The 23,963-nt window shown below is 43.0% G+C and overlaps 2 protein-coding genes across 9 annotated transcripts in view; one reads left to right on the top strand and one right to left on the bottom strand.

The window, feature by feature from the left end:
• Nucleotides 1-6,737, bottom strand: part of TTC3 (tetratricopeptide repeat domain 3) — a 120,327-nt gene extending 113,590 nt beyond the window's left edge. For 4 of the 7 annotated variants that reach the window (XR_004676457.1, XM_034990123.1, XM_034990127.1 and 1 more), the window contains exon 1: nucleotides 6,647-6,737. The gene's annotated coding sequence lies outside the window, so the exon portion shown is untranslated. The other 3 variants (XM_034990124.1, XM_034990132.1, XM_034990135.1) reach the window with 3 other exon arrangements.
• Nucleotides 6,738-6,915: 178 nt separating this feature from the next.
• PIGP (phosphatidylinositol glycan anchor biosynthesis class P) lies at nucleotides 6,916-16,289 on the top strand. Of its 2 annotated transcripts, none has more exons than XM_034990136.1 (5): nucleotides 6,916-7,052; nucleotides 7,493-7,596; nucleotides 13,637-13,709; nucleotides 14,490-14,608; nucleotides 16,109-16,289. In XM_034990136.1, exons 2-5 carry the CDS (start codon nucleotides 7,515-7,517, stop codon nucleotides 16,219-16,221), a joined length of 387 nt encoding a protein of 128 aa, XP_034846027.1. In that variant the 5' UTR covers nucleotides 6,916-7,052; nucleotides 7,493-7,514; the 3' UTR covers nucleotides 16,222-16,289. The 2 variants fall into 2 exon arrangements, with proteins under 2 accessions (XP_034846027.1, XP_034846028.1); XM_034990137.1 differs by lacking the exon at nucleotides 6,916-7,052 and adding an exon at nucleotides 7,270-7,348.
• The last annotated feature ends 7,674 nt before the right edge of the window (nucleotides 16,290-23,963 follow it).

The following is a 23,963-nucleotide window of genomic DNA, read 5'->3' as shown; positions in this document are numbered from 1 at the left end:
TAGTGGGAAATTGCAACACATCTCTCTCAATTAAGACAGGTGAAACAAAAATTAATAAAGACAGCCTGAACAATACAATTTACAAGCTTGAGCTAACAGATACATAACAATTAGAAAATACATACTTGTCACAAGTACACACTGAAAAGTTATAATTCACGATGTACAAGGCCCTAAGTCTAGGGAAAATATATTTTTTTAAGATTTTATTTTTTTATTTATTCATCATTTGAGAGAGCGAGAATGAGAGAGAGAGAGCGCACATGAGAGGGGGGAGGGTCAGAGGAAGAAGCAGACTCCCCGCCGAGCAGGGAGCCCGACGTGGGAAAATATTTTTTAAAAGATAAAATACACACTACATTCTCTGATGACACAATTTAGAAGTGAATAACAGAAAGAAAAAATGTTAATGTAGCTACTTTTGAAAATTAAACATATTTCAAAGAAAAATTTAAAACATGTAAGTCAAAGAAGAAATCAAAATGAAAATTTAAAAAGTACTTAGATTTGAAAGTTAATGAAAACACAATAAACTAAACAATGTTAGATAAACTGAAAGTAAATTTTGAACAAGTTTACAGCCTAACATACTTACACTAGGAAATAACAATGGCTGAAAATTAATAAGTTAAGCATGCAATTTAAGTTAGAAAAATGACATATGGCTAAGTCCAAAGACAGAATAAGTAAGTAAATTTAAAAAAAAAATCAATGAACTAAAACACAAAAATGTAATAGAAAGAATTAGGTCAAAAATTAATCGCTTGCCAAGATTAGTAAAATAGACAAACTTTTGGCAAGATTAATCAAGAAGAAAAAGAAGCCACATACAAATAATGTTCAAAATGAGGAAGGGAACATTAACTACAGATAAAACAAATTAAAAAGGGAATTAAGAAAATACCATGAACTTGACACCAATCAACCTAAAATTTTTGTTGAAAAAAAAATTTCTTAAACTTACCAAAATCAATGAAAAGAAAAAGAAAAATCTGAAATGCTATTACTACTCAACTGCTAATCACTACTAAATTATTAACAATTTATAATCCATCTACAAAGAAAACATTAGGTCCAAATGATCATAGAGGTAAATTACGCCAAACTTTTAAGAAACAAATCATTCCAACCCAAACTGCCCAGGGAACAGGAAAAAAAAAAGCTATTCTCTAATTTGTATAAGGCCAGTGTAACCTTAATGCCAAAATCAGACAAGATAGTCAATAAAGAAAAATGATGGGTGATTTCACTCACAAACAGATACAAAAATCCTAAATAAAATATTAGCAAACTCAATCCAGTAGTTTACAAAAATACAATTTACTAAGATCAATTTGGGTTTATCTCAGTGAAGAATACAAAAGAGAATTAAGAATTTTAAAATATATAAATTGAAATGTATTACATTTAACAGATTAAAAAAGAAAAACCACAAAATATTTTTTAAGTTTTTCTGTCCCATGCAGAAAAGCATGTGCCAAAATTACAAAGACTTCCCTAACTTAATAAAGAGAATCTATAAAAACTTAAAACAAAGATTTTTAATGGGGAAACATTCCCTTTAAAATCAGGAATGAAACATGTATGCCCACTATAATCACTTCTAAAGAACAACCATAATCACTTCCATTGAACACAGATGTAAAAGTATACCAGCATATCAAGACCAGAAAAAAAAAACTGAAAGGGAAAATAATTGAAAGAACCAAGTGTCAGTGTTTGCAATGATATAATTATTCACACAGAGAATTACAGAAACTATATTAGAAATAATAAGAGTTTATCAAGTGATGACTAAAGGTTAATATAAAAAATCCATTAAATTTCTATTTGCTAACAATAAAGTCAGAAAATAGAATCTTAAAAAATAATACCATTTATAAAAGGAACAAAACTACTAGAAACATCAGAATCAATCTTTTAAAAGTGTTAGATCTGTATGGAGAAAATTACAAAACTACATTAAAAGACATTGAAAACCTAAATAAATGGAAATACATACCATGTTCTTAGACAGGAAGGCTCAAAATCTTAAAGATTTCAATTCTCCCTCAAAGTGATTCAATAATTCCAATTAATTCCCAGAGAATTTTTCACGTCACTTGACAAGTTGATTCTTAAAACAAGAACAAAGGTCCAAGAACAGCTGAGACTCAAGACCCCTTGACCCAAATAACAAGATTTCTGGTAAAGCCATAGGATTAATAATTATGACAGTGTGGTATAACACAGAGATAGTCAAGCAGACAAGTGGCACAGAAAGGGGAGTCAGAAACAAACCCATGCTGGTGAACAGAGGGCCAATTCCTTGCATGGTAGTAGGCCAGCTGTAGCCACATGGAGGAAAAAAATGAATGTGGATCACTGTCTCACACTGTACACAAAAATCAATACTAGATGAATTATGAATTTAAATGTGAAAGACATCATTTTAAAATTTCTAAAAAGAAACCCAAGAGAATGTCTTTGTAATTCCAAGACCAGGTAAAGCTTCCAATTAGATTACATTAAAATTAAGAACTTCTGTTCACCAAAACACACCATAAAGAGTAAAAAGACAAGCCATGAACTGGAAGAAGATATTTACAACGCATATAATCAACAAAGGATCAGTGTTACCAGTTTATTAGTTTTAAAAGACAACCCAAGAGAAAAATGGGTAAAAGATATGACCAGGTAATTCACAAAAGGGAAAACAGTTCATAAACATATGAAAAGATGCTCAAACTCATTAACAAAGAAATGCAAATTAAAATCACAAAGACACATCACTTCATACCCATTTGATTGACAAATATTAAGAAATCTGATGATAATAAGTGTTGGAGTAGCTACAGATCAACTATAACTCTTATACACTGCTTATCAAAGTATATAAAAATTGACAAAACTGCTGGCCAAAGTACCAGGTGGTACAACCACTTCGGAAAACAATTTGGTAAAGTTGAACATTCACACCCCATAATCCAGCAATTTGACTTCTAGCAAATAGCTTACCACAGTAGTATTCCAACCATTTTTTACTCACAAACCACTAAAAATTGTTTGAAATCATTTTCACACTAAGATGACATCTAAAAGTGTTCAGCCCAAGTTTAAATAATTGCAAATGATGAATTCTTGTGACTTAAAAATAAAACTGACATATCATTGGTTTAAACTGTTATAATTATTACAGCATAGCATTTATCAAAAATAACTACATACACTGATAATTAAACATAAAATGTGAAATTGTTATTGCAAATGCAGCTCTTGAGATGGGAAGTACCTGGATTAGAAAAGGCTTTCTCTAACACTATACATACATTATATATATATATACTGGATTTTAAATTATCTGTGTTCCATGGAGTTTTTCTGCTTGAGACAATGCCTTAGTAATATTCCATGTGGGCAAGTGGTATGCCTTCCTTATCTAAGGTAGAAGTGCTACTAGGAAAGGTAAGGTAGAAAGCAGAACCAACAGGAGGCCTCTCTCACAGGCCTCAGGCATTACCAATTTTAAGAGTACACATGGAATTTAATGATCTAGAAAGTGATTCATTAATATCACTCCTGCCCAAGTACTCCCTAGAAATATCTTCATTACTCCCCTGGGGGTCATAAACCCCAGCATGAAAATTAGAGAAATTCTTGCAACTGCGTACCAGAAGATATGTACAAGAATCTTTGTAATAGCAAAACCTAGAAACAGCCAAATGTCCATCAAAGAATGCATACACTGTGTTATATTCACCTGTGGAATATTACACAGCAGTGAAAATTAATGACTTACATCTATACTCAGTATCAGTGACTCTTAGAAACAACATTGAGTGAAATAAGCAAGTCTCAGAAAACTGTATCCAGAATTCCTTTTTTTTAAACTCAAAAACAAAGAAACCATACAATACATTGTTGAGGGATATACACATATCTGACAAAATTGTTTTTAAAAAGCAAAAAATGACACAGACAATTCAGGATAGTCACTCTGGAGATGAGCACATACAATATTGGTCATTTTGATTCTTGGATTGAGTGGTGTATTGATTGGTGTTCATTGTATTGTTTTGCTTCACAACCTGCATATATATTACATAGATTTTATTTTTTATTATTTTATTGTTACATGTATTTTGATTGTATCAAGTATTACATTAAAGAGGAAAAAAGATTTTTCAAAACCATTCATTATATTTTAAAAAGTAATTAAATCACCTCAACTGCCACTAAAGAGGTACATAAAACATACCACGGAAATTACTATCTTTACATCAACCATAGGTGCAAAATAAATTTTTACTTGAATTTATCTTATGAAGACCACGTGAGATAAAGACTGAGCCAGTTAGCTGTGAGAGATGAACCCATCTGACACAGAGCAGAAGCCAAGGTGGCTACAAGCAAATTTAGCCATAAGCTAAAGTTACAAGGAAGCTGGTCAGTAAAGAGAAGGCAAAAAAGTAAAGGTCTAGTAACAAAGTATTAGCAACGATGTGAGGAAATGGGTGTCCTCACTCAATACCAGTGAGAGTGAAAATTAGTACAACCACTTTGAGAGCTTCTGTGATATTTAGTTAAGCTGAAGATGCACATATCCTAATATCCAGCAACTCTACTACTAGGTATATTTCCTAGAGAAACTTCCAAATGTGTGCACAAGCAGACAAGTACAAAGATGTTTATTGCAGGATTGTTTTGAGTCAAAAAACCAGAAACAACTTCAAAGTCCATCGATTGGGAAATGGATAAATTATGGTATATTCATACAATTGGATTCTATACCAGCAATTAAAATGAATGAACCAAAGATAACACAATTAACCAATTCATTTGTATATAAATCTCAAAATGTGATACTGATCAAAAAAATGCAAGTTGCAAAAAGACACGTATCATTTAAAACCATTAAGATTTAAAACACATACCACCACACATTGTCTATGGATTCACTGTGAACCAACTATAAAATATGCAAGGGAATGATATACACAAATCTGAACACAGTGGCTACCTCTAGGGAAGGAGGGACAGGAGCTCGGAGCGCCTCCAACATCTGCAATTTTATTTCTCAAAATAAAAAAGGATCTGAAGTAAATTTGGCAAAATAATTACATTTGTAAATCTGAGTCATGGGTTGGTGAGATTCCCCGTGTATTTTATATGTGAAATATTTCAGAAATTAAAAAGGAAAAGGGAAATTAGGCAAAGGTAAGAAAATTGAACAAATGAACAGAAAGACACACCGAAACACAGCCTTTGAGCGCAGAGCATGAACCTTTGAGCAAGAAGCAGCGTAGGAGGTGGATCTTTAATCGGTTTGAAGTCTCCTTCCCTGTGTATCCTTGTAATAAATCCCATTTCCCTTAGGATAAAACGCAAATTTCTTGTAATAAAAAATGTCCTAACTAGAGCTGTAACTATGAGAAAACTGCTGCCAAGGGAGAAGTAAAAATCTGCACGATGTCTACCTTGAGTCCCCTCGCCAGGATGTTGGGCAGAATCAAGAGATAATTTATGTGGACGCCATAAAACACTATATGAACCGTAGTGGCACGTAGCTGAGCCCAGGCACAGCCAACTCCTGCCCAGTTGGCGTGTGTGCGTATTTTGGAAGGAGTCCGCAATCGAAGGGCTTTGGGCGTATTCGGCGCTTCTGGAAAAGGCACTCCGCACTGGTACCAGCCAAAATTCACCTACGCCTTGGCTCAATTTTTGGCCCTTGGCTCCCCGCTCATTGTGTCCCCAGAATAGGCTGGCTCGACAGGCCACACCTGACGTCGTCAACACTACGGAGCAGCTGTCCAGACCAGCCTCCGTCTCTCCCTTCCCACTCGCGTCGGGGGAGGGAGGAAGCTCCCGCGAGGAGGGAGCGGGGAGCGCTGCGTTGATTTTCCCACCCCGGCCCCCTCCTGGGAGGGAAGCCACCCCCGGACTCGACTGCCACTCTCACGAAAACAGGCGGCGCAGACTTAAGGCACACAAAACAGAGAACGGGGCGCGCACGAACGCTCGCGAACGAAAACGCGCACAAGGGAGATCATACACTCGACAAGACCCAGGCGCCGCACGCGCGCAGGGACACGCGAGGACGCACACCGGGCCGGGAGATGATCCAGGATGGGGTCACGACTGCAGAAGGCGCGGCCACGCGAGCGGGGGACGCGCGCCCCCCGGAGGGGGACGGTGACAAAGGGGGGCCGCCCACGCCGTCGCCAAGAACGGGCGCGACACAAAGAAGCCGGGAGTGGAAACACAGGCGCGTGCCCGCCCGCCCGGACCGAGGGACCCCTCGCGTCTCAGGGGTGTCACCCTCCAGACGCGAGTGCGCGGGCAGCAGGGGGATGCGCACACAAAGGGGCTACTCCCACCCTCGCACAGATGGCCGGAGGCGCCCAAGGGGGCTGAAGGGGCCCGTTAGATAAAGGTGACACACCCACTGGGGGCAACAAAGGCGGCCACACCCCCAGCGCACCGGCACCCCGACCCACGCAGACACACCGGGGGCACCACAGCGAGCGACGCGGGGCGACGCGCACACACCACACTCACCACACACCCACGGAGGGGGTGTGGAGGGCCCCTCTCCCCGGGCATCTCGGCTGCAGCGCGATAAGGTGACACATCCGGGAGCCCCGCCGCGCGCCAGATGTGCACTCACCGGGGCCCGCCGCCCGCGAGCCTCGGACGCGGGGCGCCGCCGACGCCGCCGCCTCGGGCGCTCCACGTCAGCCAGCGGGCGGGCGGGAGCGGGCGGCGGCGCAGGCGACAAGCGCGTCACGTGGGCAACGCACAGGCGCAGTCGTGCAACCCCGCCCTCTTCCGCGGCGGCGAGCAGAGCGATCCGGCCGTCCCCGGCGCTCGCGCGCTCCGGGCCGGCAAGGGTCGCGGTGCGCCTGCGCGTGGGCGGGAGGGGTGGGGGGGGCGCCTTAGCGACCCGGCCTTTCCTTTAGGTTTTCCCTTTCTCGCCCCCGCGGAGGCTTTCCGGAAGGGGCTTGCGCGGGGATCTGGCGCTGAAGTGGCCGAGCTGTCGGGGGGGGCCTGAGTGGGCGCTTCGAGGACCCAAGGTCAAGGGCCTCCCCCACCCCCCAACCCTTGAATAGGAACCAAGCTCCCGCGAGAGGGCAGGGCCCGGTCCCGGGCGCCGTGGCCCAGACCTGGGGAGGCGCGCGTTCCCCGAGCGCGGCCCTGCCAAGCCCTTTCCGCAGGGAGGCGAATCCTGCAGGGTGGGAGCGGCGTCCGTACTTTCCCTGCTCTCCCCTCCCCTCCGCTGCAGGGTGCGCGCGCTTTGGCGGGTGCGCTTGTGTGCGCGCGCACGCGAGGTCTGGGGCTCGTGCGCGCGTGCAAGCGGTGTGTGTTGGAGGTGTGTGCGCAGGCTGGCGGTGTGCATTGGTTTAGGCTAGGAAAAAAACTGCAAAGGCTGTGCCCATAGCAAAGCGATGAGGCTACAACAGACCAGTGATGAGGGGAGTAGATCACTGACGATGATTGTGTTTCTTTCCCACAGATTGTCTAAAGCCACAGGGAAAATGGTGGAAAATTCACCGTCGCCATTGCCAGAAAGAGCGATTTATGGCTTTGTTCTTTTCTTAAGCTCCCAATTTGGCTTCAGTAAGTACTTTCCTGATGGATGGCCAGGGCCTCTTTTCTGGTGTTCAAGGACAAGGATATTACTGCATTTGTTCTTAGAATGTGCACATATGAGCTGTGATTGTTTCTACTTACGCCTCTTTTTAGGAAAACCTGAAGGGAACTTGTGTTTGGTATTTCATATGCCCGACACTAGTGTAAATAATCTCAACAAATACTTATACAGCACCAGACAGGATTGCAAAGTGAATAAAACCTGGTCCCTGTGGTCATAGTCTTCTGTACAAGACGGACATGGGAATCTACAATTAACTGTGAAAAGAGCCATGAGAACCCAGTAGAGAAACATGAAATCAGACAGGGAAACAGGGTTAGCTTTCTCCCTGATAATAAGAAGGAAGGCAATAAGAAGGAAGATGTGGGAAGGTTTTGAATGAAAGGTTTAGAGTGAGTAAGTTGGTGCAGGTGCAGCCTGTAGGAGCCAGGAAGCCAAGAGAATTAGGCTGGAGAAGTCATGTGCACTTTAGAGTCTTAGATCTGGCTTAGTTCCTGGAAGATCCTGTTTTCCAGATAAGGAAACTGATGCTCACTGAGACACTCCTGTGCCCAGGGTCACACAGCAGGCCCCACATCTCTCCTCTAAAGGATGTCAGAATTATAAGGAATACAACAGGGAAAAAATTGGGTGCCCCCATCCAACTTTTCGGAATTTTGTGGAAACCAGGGAAGTGAGGGAGTGGTGGTTTCTCTGAACCCTGACTGCATTGGTACAGCCAACCATGCTGTTGGCGAGGGTCGTGTATGGAGTAAAGAGGTTGTGACTTGAGTTCAAATCCTGACTCCTCCGGGGACTAGCTCTGTCACCTGGCACCATTTGTCCACGCTCTTGAACCTTCAGGTTCTTCATCTGTAAAAGGGTGGTGATGATGTTTATTGAATGCTTATTATGTGCAAGACAGTCCTGTGAGGTAGGTATTGTTATTACTGTTCTCATTTTACAGATGACGATCCTGAGGCATGGGGTTTTAGGAATGTGCCCAGGATCACCCAGCCAGAAACTGATAGAGCTGGAATTTGAACCCAGACACTGGGTTGACTTCACTGTGCTGCCTTTTAGAGCTGTTGTGGGGATTAATTGCTTGATTCATGCAAAGTGCTTAAAACAATACAAAAGATTGATAAGTACTCAATAAATGTGGGCTGCTACTTCATTGTCACCATTGTTTAAATCCCTGTTCTGTAGGGTATTTGAAAGATTAGAAACTATACGAATAAATAAAGGCATTGACTTTAAGACTTAAATCCAGTAACACCCACTGTTTTTAACCTTTTGAGGAACCACCATACTGTTTTCCAGAGTGGCTGCGCCAGTTTGCATTCCCACCAACAGTGCAAGAGGGCTCCCCTTTCTCCATGTCCTCGCCAACACCTGTTGTATCTTGTGTGGTTAATTTTAGCCATTCTGACAGGTGGGAGGTGGTATTTCATTATAGTTTTGATTTGCATTTCCCCGATGATGAGTGATGTTGAGCATCTTTTCACATGTCTATTGGCCATCTGTAGTCTTCTTTGGAAAAATGTCTTCTGCCCATTTTTTAAATTGGGTTATTTGTTGTTCAGGTGTTGAGTTGTATCAGTTCTTTTTATGTTTTCAATACTAACCCTTTACCAGATATGTCATTTGCAAATGTCTTCTCCCATTCAGTAGGTTGCCTTTTAGTTTTAGTTGTTTTTTTTTTTTAAGATTTTATTTATTTGCAGAGAGAGACCTAGCGAGAGCAGGAACACAAGCACGGGGAGTGGGAGAGGGAGAAGCAGGCTTCCTGCGGAGCAGGGAACCTGATGCGGGGCTCGATCCCAGGACTCTGGGATAATGACCTGAGCCGAAGGCAGATGCTTAACGACTGAGCCACCCAGGTGCCCCTGCCTTTTAGTTTTGTTGATTGTTTCCTTCACTGTGCAGAAGCTTTTTATTTTGGTGATGTCCAATACTTTATTTCTGCTTTTGTTTCTTTGGCCTCCAGAGACATATCTAGTAAGAAGTAGTTATGGCCCACAACCAAAAGTTAATGCTACAAATTTTTGAGTGCTTACCACATGCCAGGCACTGTTACAGGCAAAGGAGGAGCAAAATATTCAAAAATTTCCTGCTCTCAGAGGGATTTCATTCTAGTAGGAGGAGATAGCCAATGAACAAATTAAATAAGTAATACATATATGATAACATGTACCATGGGGAAAAATTAAGAAAGGAGGATAAGGAACGGGAGGAGGTTGCTGTTTTAAAGACAGCAGTCTGGAAGTGCCTCACTGAGAGATGAGATTTAACCACAGACATGAAGAGTGCAAGTTAGCCATGGAGCAATCTGGGGAAAGGGCCTGCCAGACAGAGAATGGACAGTACAGAAGCGTTTAGAAGAGCATGCCTGTGGATTCAAGGGACAGGTGGAGGTCAGTAGGGTTGAAGTCTGAGAAGGTGAGGCAAAAAGTAATAGGATAGAGGTCAGAGACCATATCCGGCAGTTATGATAAAACTAGGTGGTGGGTGCAAGAGGGTTACAGGATTCTCTCTACGTTTAAATATTTACTGAATTAAAAACAAGGCAGTTTTCTTAGTCTGCTCAGGCCTCTGTAACAAAATGCCGTAGACTGGGAGGCTTAAACAATAGACATTTCTCATAGTTCTGGAAGCTGGGAAGTGTAAGATCAAAGAAACCAGGCCAGCATGGTTGGGTTCTTGGTGAAGACCTTCCTGGTTTGCAGACAACCACCTTCTTGCTGTGTCTTTACATAGTAGAGAGAGAGTAAAAGGAAGCTCTGGTCTCTGACTTTCCTTATACGGGCACTAATCCCATCATGCGGCCCCACCCTCATGACCTTCTCTAAACCTAACTACCTCCCAAAGGCCCTACCTCCAAATACCACCACACTGGGGATTCGAGCTTCAACATATGAATTTGGGGCACATGCAAACATTCGGTCCATAACAGTAATTACGGATTTTGATGAAAGTTTTGAAGGAAATAGAGGGAAGTGATAGGGAGTAAGGAGAGTGTGGTGGGTGGGACACAGTTGGAGTATCAAGTGATGGGGAATGCCTCATTTAAGAAGGTGATATTTGAGCTAAGACATGATGGAAGAGAAGGAGTCATCCACTGAAAGAGTCAAAGGAAGAACATTCTGGGCAGACAGCACTCACTGTAAGTGCAGTGGCCCTGAGACACTGGAGCTAGAGCATAGTGCACCAGGACTAGAAGTTGGAGAGGTGGGCAGAACATTTAAGTCCTTGCAAGTCCTGGTAAGGAGTTTGGATTTTATTCTAAAGGTATTTAATTTATTCTAAGGGTTTGGGCAAGTCAAGTGACCTGGTCAAATTTATATTTTTGGAAGATCACTCATTGCTGTGTGGAAAAGGACTGCTCAGGTCAAATTTATATTTTTGGAAGATCACTCATTGCTGTGTGGAAAAGGACTGCTTGAAAAAAAAATTTTTTTGACAGAGCAGGGGAGGCGCAGAGGGAGAGAATCTCCAGCAGGCTCCACACCCAGCAAGGAGCCAATCCCACCACCCTGAGATCATGATCTGAGCCTAAGTCAAGAGTCAGATGCTTAACCCGCTGAGCCCCCCAGGCACCCCAAGGCTTGAAATTTCTAGACACCCTCTCTAAAAACCTGGGAGCTGTTCTTCACTTAACAGTCTTTCTCCTCCTAACTCATTCCTCCGCTCCTGCCACTGAATCTGGCGGGCTTCTTACTGCCTCTGCCAGAGATGCGTCCTGCACACAACCATCCCAGCTCTCTTTGGATCACGGCAGGGAACACCATTTTCTCCTATTTACTTCCTTCCTCCTTCGTAGGCCCCAACTATGTATCTTTCTAATCTGGCTAATCCCCTGACTCCTCCGCTCAAGACCTCTGGTTGGGGTAGGAATGGTTATTTCTCTTTGTAGTTTGCTGTGTCTTTAAAGTTAAAAACAAACAAAATACCCAGTTCTCCCCATTGCCTGGAGCATAAAGTCCAGGTTCCTTGTACAACATATTTCATGATCTGGGACCTGTTTGCATTTCCAGCTTTATTTCTCAGCACTCACAGCCTCACGCTTTATGCCCCATTCACTCTAAACGGCTTAAAGTTACCCCCAGATACATCACATCCCTCCTCACTTGTGTGTTTTTACTAATGCTCTTGCTGCTGCCTGAAACCATAGTATGAGCACACTGGGTTCACATTCCAGCCCAGTAACTTTTAGTGTAAGATCCCAAGCAAGTTACTTAAATTCCCTATGCCTTGATTTTTTTCAAATCTGTGGATCAGGGATAATAATAGCATACATCCCAAAGGGTTTGGAAAGGGTCGAATAAGCTAATGCATGGGAAGTTCCTGCCACTACATTTGACTCATTTCTGTCTCGTACACTAGTTTGTGAGAATAGGGTCTGTGTCTTTTATTTCTGTATAGCCTTGACTTTTACATAGTGCCTGGCATATAGTAGATGTTCAATAAATGCTCATTCATTGAATTAATTAAAGTCAATCACTTCCATTTATGAATTCGTATTATGTTTTCCCGCTCTTTGTATTTCATTCATCTTAAAAACTATCACAAGCTGCAAGCCTGTCCCATGCCACCTTTTCTCTCTACCATCTAGTCACACCAGATCCCTTACCAGATCCCTCGCGCTCTCTCTGTGGATCATGGCAGCGAACACCATTTTCTCTTATTTCCTTCCTTCCTTATCTGCAGGCCCCAGACATACACATTTTTAATCTGGCTAATCCCCTACTGATTATTTAGGTCCCAGTTTAGTCACTTCCTCCAGGAAATCTTTCCTGACCATTAACATCACCTCTATCAGCACTAGAGTGGGCTAAGATCCTTCTTGTGTGTTCCTGTGTCACCTCTTATTACACATTCGCACTTATCACAGTGTAATGAAAATATCAGTTTATTCTATTCCCCTCCCCTAGATTTTAAGCTTGGGAAGGCCAGAGACCATGTCTTTTGGGTTCGCCACTGTTTCTCATGCTCCTGATGTAGAATATGAATCCTTCAACATCACTGATACAGATAGTTTGAAATTTGTCTGTGCCCCTTACCTTGGGCAGAGGATGTAACATTTCAAAGATTTCATTTACTACTCTGTAAAAATGGCATACATATCATAAGATTGTTTTAAGGATTAAATTAAATAATGCATGTGAAATGCTTTGAAGTGTGCTTAGCCCACAGTGAGTGCTTGGAGGTTAGCTGTTGTTTTTACAAATTAACAATAAAGGGTTCCACAAAGACTGGGCTTGAGGGAAATAAGATTGTATTCTGGGAGATGAGGCAGAAGCCCGTCATGAGGCGGATCAGAACAAGGGTAGATAAATTCACCTTTAAACAACCAGTGTCTATAATCATTTCAACCCTGTGGGAATGAAGTATTGAATAGCTACTATGTATAAAGCAAATTGCTAGGTGCTGTAAGGATCCCAACAATTGCTAAGATGTGATTTCTCCCCTTAAATTGCTTAAAATACAGTATGAGAGTTAAGACGTGTTTTAGAAAAAAGACTAACGGGGGAAACGGAGTTGTTTAATGGGCATAGAGTTTTAGATTTGCGAGATGGTAAAGTTCTAGAGATCATTTCACAGCAATGCAAATAGACTACTTTAAGTGTCATAAATATTATAAGAATGATAGAAATAAGGAGCTAGGAGACTGAAAGGAAAGAAAACTCAATTCTGAGGTGATCAGAGAATCTTCAAAGAGCTTTTTGGTTTTTGTTTGTTGTTTAATATTTATTTTAGAGAGGGAGCGAGAGAGCGCACATGAGCAGGAGGGTCAGAGGGAGAGGGATAGGGAAAAAGAGAATCTTAAGTAGACTCTGTGGTGGGCACAGAACCTGATAGGGGCTCCATCCCACAACCCTGAGATCATGATCTGAGCCTAAATCAAGAATTGGACGCTTAACTGACTGAGCCACCAGGCGTACCAGGTGTTTTATCTGAACCTTGATAAACTAGATGCATGCCTAAATGACTTCTCTTTTTTCTTGTTTCTGTTCCTCTCTGCAGTCCTGTATCTAGTGTGGGCATTTATTCCTGAATCTTGGCTAAACTCCTTAGGATTAACCTATTGGCCCCAAAAGTAAGTTTAATGTTTTTCTTAAATAAAAATGTATTAATACTGTTTTTAAGGATCATAGTTTTTCCTTAAGACTACCCAAATTGTAAATATTTATCCTTTTAAGATCCATAAATAGCCATAATGAAATTTAAAGCTTTTCAGAGATTATTAATACACCTCTAATTCAAGATGGCAGGATGAACACACATCATTGTCTCTATTTCCTCCTAACATCTTGCTAAGATAACACTATACAAGAAAAATGTGGGGTTTTCTTGTTTTTTTTTAAAGATTTTTTATTTATTTATTTGACAGAGAGAGACACAGCGAGAGAGGGAACAGAAGCAGGGGGAGTGGGAGAGGGAGAAGCAGGCTTCCAGCTGAGCAGGGAGCCCGATGCGGGGCTCGATCCCAGGACCCTGGGATCATGACCTGAGCCAAAGGCAGATGGTTAACGACTGAGCCACCCAGGCGCCCCAAGAAAAATGTTTAAGGTGTAAACCCACAGGAACAAATAATGGGATAGCAGATAAGAAGTATCAAAAGAATTCAAGGAAATGGATTGCAGACAGGTGAGAGGTAACTGACTTAGTTTCCACTTTTTCCATGGTGCTACGGTAGGGAACGATGCAGGATTGCAGCTTTTCATTACAGGCCTTGTAGAACGATTTGGCTCTTTTATATACATGTATTATTTTAATAAAAAAATCAGATTTAAAAAGCATGTTAACTCGGTGAAGGACTCTTGAGAATGATGACTTTATAGCAGTTTAATATTTTCTTTAATATTTTCTTCTACAGATACTGGGCAGTTGCATTGCCCGTCTACTTCCTCATTACTGTAGTAATTGGTTATGTACTCTTATTTGGAATAAACATGATGAGTACCTCTCCACTCAACTCCATTCATACAATCACAGGTAAATGTATATCAAAGGGAAGTGCTGGGGGAGGGAGGAGCAAGGTATTAGCTGTTTTATCAAGAAAAGCAACTAAGAATAGGCTGTAGTAGGTGACACATGTCAGCACAAGAAAAAGAACCTAGGAGAAATAAATACAAAGTTATACCAGAGGATATGTTTATGTGGCAGAAATAAATTCTGATGAATATGCTATTTATGGCACCAGTCATCAGGTATATTTTCCCATAAAGACCACAAGTATATAATATGTTCCTTAGCAACTGTGCCTGAGAAAACCATATTTTACCCTAAACAGGCAGTGTTGATCAAACAATGGCAAATAGGTCCATGCAGACCTTGTTCAGTAGAGGGATTTGAGAGTGTGCATGTTCCTCAGGATCCTTGTATACACCTGACCCCAATTATGTAGTTAGAAGAGCCACGGCATGTTTTTGTAGTTTTTTTTTTAATTCCCCTAAGTCTAAAAATTAAAATAAATTCCTGACCTTGCTTAGATTCTCGGAGGTGAAGGGGTTTTTTAAGTTGCTTGGTATGATTTTTAACTTTTGAAAGCCTTTTTTCATGAGCTTATACAATGTCTTTTGAAAACCAGTTCTAGTATTTTTATATTTCTTTCTTTTTTTTTTTTTAAAGATTTTATTTATTTATTAGAGAGAATGAGATAGAGAGCATGAGAGGGGGGAGGGTCAGAGAGAGAAGCAGACTCCCCGCTGATCAGGAAGCCCGACGCGGGACTCGATCCCGGGACTCCAGGATCATGACCTGAGCCGAAGGCAGTTGCTCAACCAACTGAGCCACCCAGGCGCCCCTTTATATTTCTTTCTGATAAGCTACTGTATTCCCTGTCTTCTTGCCTAAAATTACAGCAGATAGATAATTTGTGCAATGAGGGGACATTGTTAAGTTTGCATGAATGATTGTACCAAGTGATTTAATAGTTTGGGGTGTCGGATTAAATATATTTTCTAAGCCTTCATATAATTCTGTCCCTATGAGAAATGTGCAGATGGGACTTTAATCATCATTGTAGAGTTGAATGAATGAAATATTTCTTATCCTAGAGATGCAGAAAATACCTTCCTGATTTTTATTCGAATTGGGACAGTTCTTCTAAAGAGAGAATTTAAGTAGTCTTTTAATTTAAGAAGTCTTTTAATTATGTTAAACACGGTATTTGTCATTATGCCAATATTAGCCTAGTAAACTATGCAGTGGATCTCCGTAAACCACAGAAATGGTAAAAGAGGGGCTCCTGGGTGGCTCAGTTGGTTAAATGTCTGCCTTCAGCTCCGGTCATGATCCCAGGGTACTGGGATCGAGCCCCGCATCAGTCTCCCTGCTCCGCGGGAAGCCTGCTTCTCCCTCTCTCACTCCCCCTGCTTGTGTTCCCTCTCTCACTGTGTCTCTCTCTGTCAAATAAATAAATAAAATATTTAAAAAAAGAAATGGTAGAAGAAATTGCTTGGGTAAACAGAGCTTTTTGTCCTCTTCTTACAGATAACTATGCTAAAAATCAACAGCAGAAGAAATACCAAGAAGAGGCCATCCCAGCATTAAGAGATATTCCTATTAGTGAAGTAAACCAAATGTTCTTCCTGGCAACTAAATAACTTTATGCCAAAAACTAAATTGTATGTAGACTAACACTGAGCATTTACTATAATTTTTTATATAATAATTTTGACCATAATTATTTTGACTCTCTCGTACCCAGTATTGAAATGTAAACAAAGTAAGTTGATTCTTTTAGATTAAGTTATATTAATATTATAAAAGTTCTTGAGTATTAGTTATTAACAGAATAAATAAAATACTGCATTACCAGATAGCAGACAAAAATAAGTATCAGTAAAAACAAGAAGTCCCTCCAGAGAAGCATTCATGTTATGATTTTTAAATGGCAGATATGTCCTTCCTGCTGTTTTTTTCTTAGAGGCCCAGAATTCAAACTCTTAGATTTGGGAGAGGGGTACATTGAATTTGTGTGTTCTTGCATCATATTTGTGTCTAAGAAAGAAACATTTGTTGAGTACTTACTACATACCAGGTATTTTTCTAGATATAGCAATGATAAGATTCTTTCTGAAAGAGCCTACATTTCAGAAGCAGATTGAGACAGACTAAGCAAATAAGCAAATATTATTTGACGAGTGCTATGCAGAGAATTAAGATAGTATAATGTTCTAGAAAGTAAAGGGATGACTATTTTAGCTTGGGTGGTCCGGGAAGGCTGTTCAGAGAGAGGCAGTTGAGGTGGAAATGTGATTAGCAAAAGCCAGGAGCCCATCCGAAGGATTGGGAATGTTGGAGAGCTTGCTGGTAAGAAGCAGCGGGGGGCAGAGACCTCCAGGTGGGAAGGAGCTCAGTGTGGACAGAAGCCCAGCAGGGGGCCTCGAGCACACTGCCCCGGGGAGTGTGGTCTCAGGGGAGCCTGGAGAGGCCCAGCACCATCGCACTGCTGCAGGGGGCTTTGTAAGCCAGCTTGGGAAGTCTGGAATTAAGTATCAGTGTGATGAGTTGGAGGCCCTTTAGATTCTGAGCTAGAGGGAGGCTTTGAGGAAAGGCATGACCTGGCCCAGTGCATGTCTTGAAAAAGTTGCTCAGGCTGGTGGATAGAGGATGGATTCAGGAGGGAGAGTTGGGGGTGGGGCAGGAGTATGGATGTGAGGGGGGCCGCTCTAAGTGGTGGCAGTGGTGCTGGGGATGAGCGGGTCGCTCTGCAGCCTTTGTCGGAGACACAGCTGACGGACAGGGTGTGTGGATCTGGTTGTGCGGAGTGGGCGGCTGCTGAGAGAAGTTGTGATCGTGGGGCATTCCTGGGGTCTCTGGATCGATGAGCCTTGTAGATAGTTATGCTTTTTACTGAATCAGACAGTATTTGGGGAAATTGAGGGGGTTGGAGGATTCAGTATATGAATTCGTTTGAGTGACTCCTCCTTGTTAATATCTAGTTGTGTCCATGTGAGATTGAGAAGCTTGGATAGAAATAAGTTTTAAAAACCATACGGGGTGCCTGCATGGCTCAGTTGTTAAGTGTCTGCCTTCGGCTCAGGTCATGATCCCGGGGTCCTGGGATCGAGCCCCGCATTGGGCTCCCTGCTCAGCGGGAAGCCTGCATCTCCCTGTCTGCCTGCAGCTTCCCCTGCCTGTGCTCTCTCTCTCTGTCAAATAAATAAATAAAAAATCTTTAAAAACAAAAAACAAAACAAAAACAGACCATATGTAACTTAGCAAGAGTGTACTAACAGTTGGCCAGTGGGACCAAATCTCAACTCCTCAAGCATTCGAGGCCTTCTAACTTTTGACACCCAAAGTCTCTGTACAGGAATGGAGCCACACATTTTTGTGCAAATTTAACTATACCTCCTGTAAAAAGAAGAAAAAGAAACTATTAATTTTAAATAGTTGAGAAAACCAGGGCTTCCATTTTTCATAACCATATCCCTGCCTTGTAAGCATAAGACAGGTGACATGAATCTGCTATTTCTAGTCTGTCGTTTGTCCCAGCTCCTGTATTTCTAGGGTAAGAGCATGTCTCCACACTTCAGTTTGAGAGGACCAGTTGGCTCCATCCAGGGTAGAACGGTAAATAAACAAAAAATATCTGTTTATACAGTGGAAAACTGGGGCACCTGGGAGGCTCAGTCATTAAGTGTCTGCCTTCGGCTCAGGTAATGAACCCAGGGTCCTGGGATCGAGCCCTGCATCGGGCTCCCTGCTCGGCGGGAAGCCTGCTTCTCCCTCTCCCACTCCCCCTGCTTGTGTTCCCTCTCGCTGTGTCTCTCTCTGTCAAATAAGTAAATAAAATCTTTAAAAAATAAATATATGGTGGAAAACCACACAGCCATGCAAACAAGAACAAATCACTGCTCTACCTAACTACATGAATGAATATCACACACACGCTGGGGAAAAAAACAGACATTAAAGAATATATAGTGTATAATACCATTTATATGAAACTCAAAATCAGGAAAAACGAACCTTTGGTGATAACTATACAATAGGAGTATTAACCAGGAGAGGCATGAGGGAACCCGTTGGGAGGTTAAAAATGCCCTGCATCTTGATCTGGGTTATAGTTACCTGGCTATAACAGAAGCATACTGTTAATATCATTTAACTTGTGCTTTTTAAAATTGAATCATAGTTGACATACTATCTTAATTTCAGGTGTACAAGGTAGCCGTTTGATATTTTTATACATTACCAAATGCTCACCACAATGGGACTAGTTACCATCTGTCACCATATAAAGTGATTGCAGTGTTATTGCCTATATTCCCTATGCTGGACATTACATCTCTGTGGCTTATTTTGTAAGAAGTTTGTACCTCCTAATCCCCTTTAGATGTTCCACACATCCCCCCACCCAAGATCTGTTCCCTTGATATAACATCAATAAAAAGGTAAAGATGCCTAAGCCCCATCCCTAGAAATTTTAATTCATTGGTCTGGAGTGGGGCCCAAGGAGGGGTAGCTTTTAATGACTCCTGGACACTGAACAACTTGCAGCCAGGACTGAGAACTGCCTGCCTTAATCCATTGGCTTTAACAACCTGTGGTCAACCCGGAGGGGCAGTTTCTTTGGAAGAATGGGTCCTTATCAGAGCAGTCCTTTCACCTTTGTGAGACTCCTTCCCAGATCAGCATCGTCCCTTTGTATTCCCCTCAGGCCAATGATAGGCCTAAAAAGATTTTGAAATGGGTCAGAAAAAGGCCCTTAATTACTCCAGTACCCCACCTCACCTCAGGCCTCCTATTAGCTTTTCATTCTGTTTCCCAACCACAGTGTCCCTACCGCTCGTAAGAGATTATGTCAGTGTTTCTCAGATTATGGGCTGCAATTCTTCCCAGGGTCTTGGTCAGTTTAATGTAGCGATTCGCACCATTTTTTAAAATCTCAGGACCCCCTTACACTCATAAAGAGTGTTCCCAAAGAGCTTTCATATATGTGGATTATACTTAGAAATTAAAATAGGAATTTTAGGGGCGCCTGGGTGGCTCAGTTGGTTAAGCGACTGCCTTCGGCTCAGGTCATGATCCTGGAGTCCCGGGATCGAGCCCCGCATCGGGCTCCCTGCTCAGCGGGGGGTCTGCTTCTCCCTCTGACCCTCTTCCCTCTCGTGCTCTCTGTTTCTCATTCTCTTTCTCTCAAATAAATAAATAAAATCTTTAAAAAAAGAAATAGGAATTTTAAAAACATCTTTATAAATACTAAACCCATTATACTTTATATATTAAATAACATTTTATGAAAAATAACTCTATTTTCTAAAACAAATTTAGCGGTGAGACCAGTAGAATTGTTTTACATTTTTGCAAACCTCTTTAAATGTCTGGGTTACTGGAAGACAGCTGGGTTCTCCTATCTGCTTCTGTATTCAGTCCGCACGTCTGGAGAACCACTGCACCCTTGTGAGAGAATGAGAGCGGAAAAGAGAAGCAGCATCTTAATGGTTTTATGAAATTGGTTTTGATCTTACAGACCCCCTGAAACAGGGTCTCCAGGCCACACTTTGAGAACCACCGCTTAGTGGGCCTCAGCTGGAGTGTGTGTGTGCGTGTGAGAGAGAACTAGCATGGGATGCGGTATTGCACTTGGTAAGGATAAGTATCTTGATTGAACACCTCTCGTGGCCACTGCAGATCTTTCCCATTCGACCCCTTACTCCAGCCCCTGATGCCCTTTTGATCAGGGCCACAGAGGTGCCACTCAACAGGGCACCCTGGCGCGGGGTGGGGGGGCGGGGGGGTCAACACCCAAAGGACACCGTGGAGCTCACTGTGGGGCAGGCATCCATCCCCCAACAAAGCCCGTGTGAGCCGAATTCCTTCAGCTTCGGAGCAGGTCTTGGGAGACTGAGCTGCGGTCACCATGGCGACGGTGGCCGCGGTCCCGCGTGTCTGTGTTGGCTCTTCTCAGTTTTGCTCCCTTGCTGCCCACTCCTTCCTAATGTCACTTTCCGAATAAACTGCCTACACACCAAGCCTTTGTCGCAGGCTCTGCTTTCATGGGAACCCCAGCTGAGAGGTTTTTATTTTGTAAAAATTGTGCTTCAGTTACAGGGCTGGGATGTGTAATGCATTTCCCTGCTGCATGTTCTAATTCAAGAAAAATGTTGGAAAGACACTGCGTTTTACAACAAGCCCAACTAATAGCATAAAATACCCCCCAAATGTCAGTAGTATAAAGTTTCCAATTTTGCCAAAACCCCCTCCAGTAATTAGATTCTCAACAAGAATTTCATTATGGAAGTCCAAATATGAAATCACCTAAATGAAAAGCCAAGAGAATTCAAATCCAAAATTCTTCCCTCCCTAATATCTTGACCTCCCCTGTTTGAGCAGGATCTCAGTCAGGAGCCTGGGTTTTCTCCAGAAGCTGAAGCCTAAGTTCTCATTAGAACAGGTGTCACTCCTTAAGCAAACTGATCCAACCCCAAATTTCTTCTATAGCCCACTTTTTCAAGGAGTCAGTGGGACAACCAGTATATTACCAGCCCCAGGCCCACAGAACTTAGAAAACCCAAGTAAACCCAGTGCTACCACAGTTGTCCCAGACTCAGTACGGTGGACAATGCAGATGCCCCCACCTAGCCTGTCACTGCGGTGGGGACTGGATGGGATATGGGGAAGGGGAGGCAAGAAGGAAGGGGTTCTTGATTTGTCTTCCCGAGGTACAGGTCAGGCTGTGGCTGTTGTCAAGATCTCCTCGTTCAGAGAAAACTCAGTTGGCTTAACTGTGGTACTCTACTACTTCAGAATGGGCAAAAATTGACTTATCCCTAGGGGCGCCTGGGTGACTCCGTTGGTTAAGCATCCGACTCTTGATTTCGGCTCAGGTCATGATCTCAGGGTTGTGAGATGGAGCCCTGCAATGGGCTCTACTGGGCATGGAGCCTGCTTAAGATTCTCCCCCTCCCCCCAGCCCCGTCCCCTGCTCGCTGACTCTCTCTCAAAAGAAATTTACTTACCCCACCTTTTCTAATCAGTCTAGGCATAACCACTGTTCATTTTTCAAAAAACAGCACTTTGAGATAGCCACCAAATCAGAATGGAGCCACATAGACAGAGGCAGTGGATGTCTCAATGGTCACCTGTGTGGACTTCCGACCAAGGACCAAATGTTCTCTCCCCCTCCACTCCTCAGCACCATGTAAGACCCAAGGTGCCAGGAATACAATGGAAATCTCAGGAACCCAAGGAGCCATGGAGTTCGAAATGATGGTATTACAGAAAATAAGTTATAATTCTTGAGCAGATGCATTTGTGGACCAAGATTTATATCTTTCACATGGTCCAGGAGAAAAACTCTCTTTCTCCGATAATTCAATACCTGTCTCAGGCTATTTCGGTAAATCCAGAGTTCAAGCTCTGCTTGTATGGGTCACACTCACAGAGGGCCATATGGCCAGGCCTGGATGACGCCAGCCAAAGCCTCCCAGTGACTCAAATGTCACACTCCAGTCACGCCATAGTTGCCCAGGCTGGCCCACTTGTGTTATAAAGCCTGTTTACATGGCCCCTGAGTATTAGAAGCAGCTGTGAGGCAGCCTGCACCAGCTGCTGGGGCTTCTTCAAGAGGCCCCCTCCTGCCCTCTGACACTGGTTTCCAGGACCCCCCCCCTTCTATGACTATTCTCAATGAACCATGGGTGGGCATGCTCTGGGATGAGCACAGCCACTCCTCACCACTATCCCATGAAGGACAAGCATCAGGGAGGAATTAAAATACAGAGTCCACTTTATTACTGGTGAAGCCAGATGTTCAAGTGCTGCGTAAAAATGAAGCCCCAAACCAAGGTTTCTTCCTTAAATCTGATCAGAGGAAGGCTGGGCCTGCAAATCTAGACTTGGTACAGCCATCTGCTTGCACTAGAAGGCGTGGTGGGCTGCCACCTGGGTGGTCCCGGCAGATGGCAGACAACCCACGGGTTACCATTTCTCACCGTCCCATAAGTCACACCCCTCCCCACGGTTGTTAGGGAGTGTGGGATAGAGTGCAAGAGTGTGGTCCCTAAACCTTCCCCAGGAAGACATGACTGTTTTAGTCACTGAGGCAGAAATACGAGGACAAAGACCATGGTTTCCCTACACTGGCCACTTAAGTCATCTCCTGTTTTCTCCTGTTATAAACAATCAACAGAAATCTTTGTGAATAAGCTTTGTGAAGTTGTGTCCTTGGGCTAGGTTCCTGACATTGGGATTGTTACAGGGTCAAAGGGCTTGAACATTTTTAAGACACTTAATATGTGGGGCGCCTGGGTGGCTCAGTCGTTAAGCGTCTGCCTTCAGCTCAGGTCATGATCCCAGGGTCCTGGGATCGAGTCCCGCATCGGGCTCCCTGCTCGGCGGGAAGCCTGCTTCTCCCTCTCCCACTCCCCCTGCTTGTGTTCCTGCTCTCGCTGTCTCTCTCTGTCAAATAAATAAAATCTTAAAAAAAAAAAAAAAGACACTTAATATGTAATGTCACACTGATCTTCAAAAAGGTTGTATCTATTAACACACTCCCTACAGTTCACTAACATTATACTGATGTGACGGTTAATTTTATGTGTCAGCTTGACTGGGCTAAGGGATGCCCAGACAACTGGTAAAACATTATTTCTGAATGCGTCTATGAGGGTGTTTCCAGAAGAGATTAGCATTTGAATCAGACTAGGTAAAGAAGATCTGCCCTGTCCAGTGTGGGTGGACATCCAATCCTTTGAGAGCCCGGAATAGAACGAAAAAGTGGCGGAAGGGTGAATGCTCTCGCTCTTCTTGAGCTGGGACATCTGTCTTCTGTCCTTGGACATCAGAGCTCCTGGTTCTCAGGCCTTTGGATTTGGACTGAATTATACAACGTGCTTTGTTGGCTCTCCAGCTTACCACGGACGGCAGATGGTGGTGTATCGCAGGCCCCATAATCACAAAAGCCAACCCGCATGATAAATCTCTTCTTCTGTATCTATGTGTATGCTCTTGGTTCTATTTCTCTGGAGAGCCATGACTAACACAGCTGGGTATGAAGTGCTCCTCACTTCTGGAGTGTATGAAATGTCACCATGTTCCATTTTTCCAAATCTTACTAAACATGTTGTGATTTCCCACTGTCCACTGTTGACAGGAATTTCAGAATCATTCATTGGATGGGGGGGAGACTTCCTCACCCTCCCTTGGGCTGTTTACACTTATGCTAGCCAAGCACAGGAGAGAACATCCTGGCGTTTAATCCGTCATGTTTGTTGTCTCTGCCCCTGTGTCTTTTCCAGGCCCATTATCCCACCTCCTCCCTTGCCCTGCTCAGAGACCACGTCGGGCTCCTGAGGCTCGTACTCAGTGTCCACAGACCACCCGCTGACCTCCC

Source organism: Mirounga leonina, unplaced genomic scaffold, assembly GCF_011800145.1.
Source record: "Mirounga leonina isolate KUSES-001 unplaced genomic scaffold, KU_Mleo_1.0 Mir_496, whole genome shotgun sequence".
NCBI lineage: Eukaryota > Metazoa > Chordata > Mammalia > Carnivora > Phocidae > Mirounga > Mirounga leonina.
Note: the sequence above shows the minus strand (reverse complement) of the source record. Positions and strands in the feature narration are given on the sequence as shown.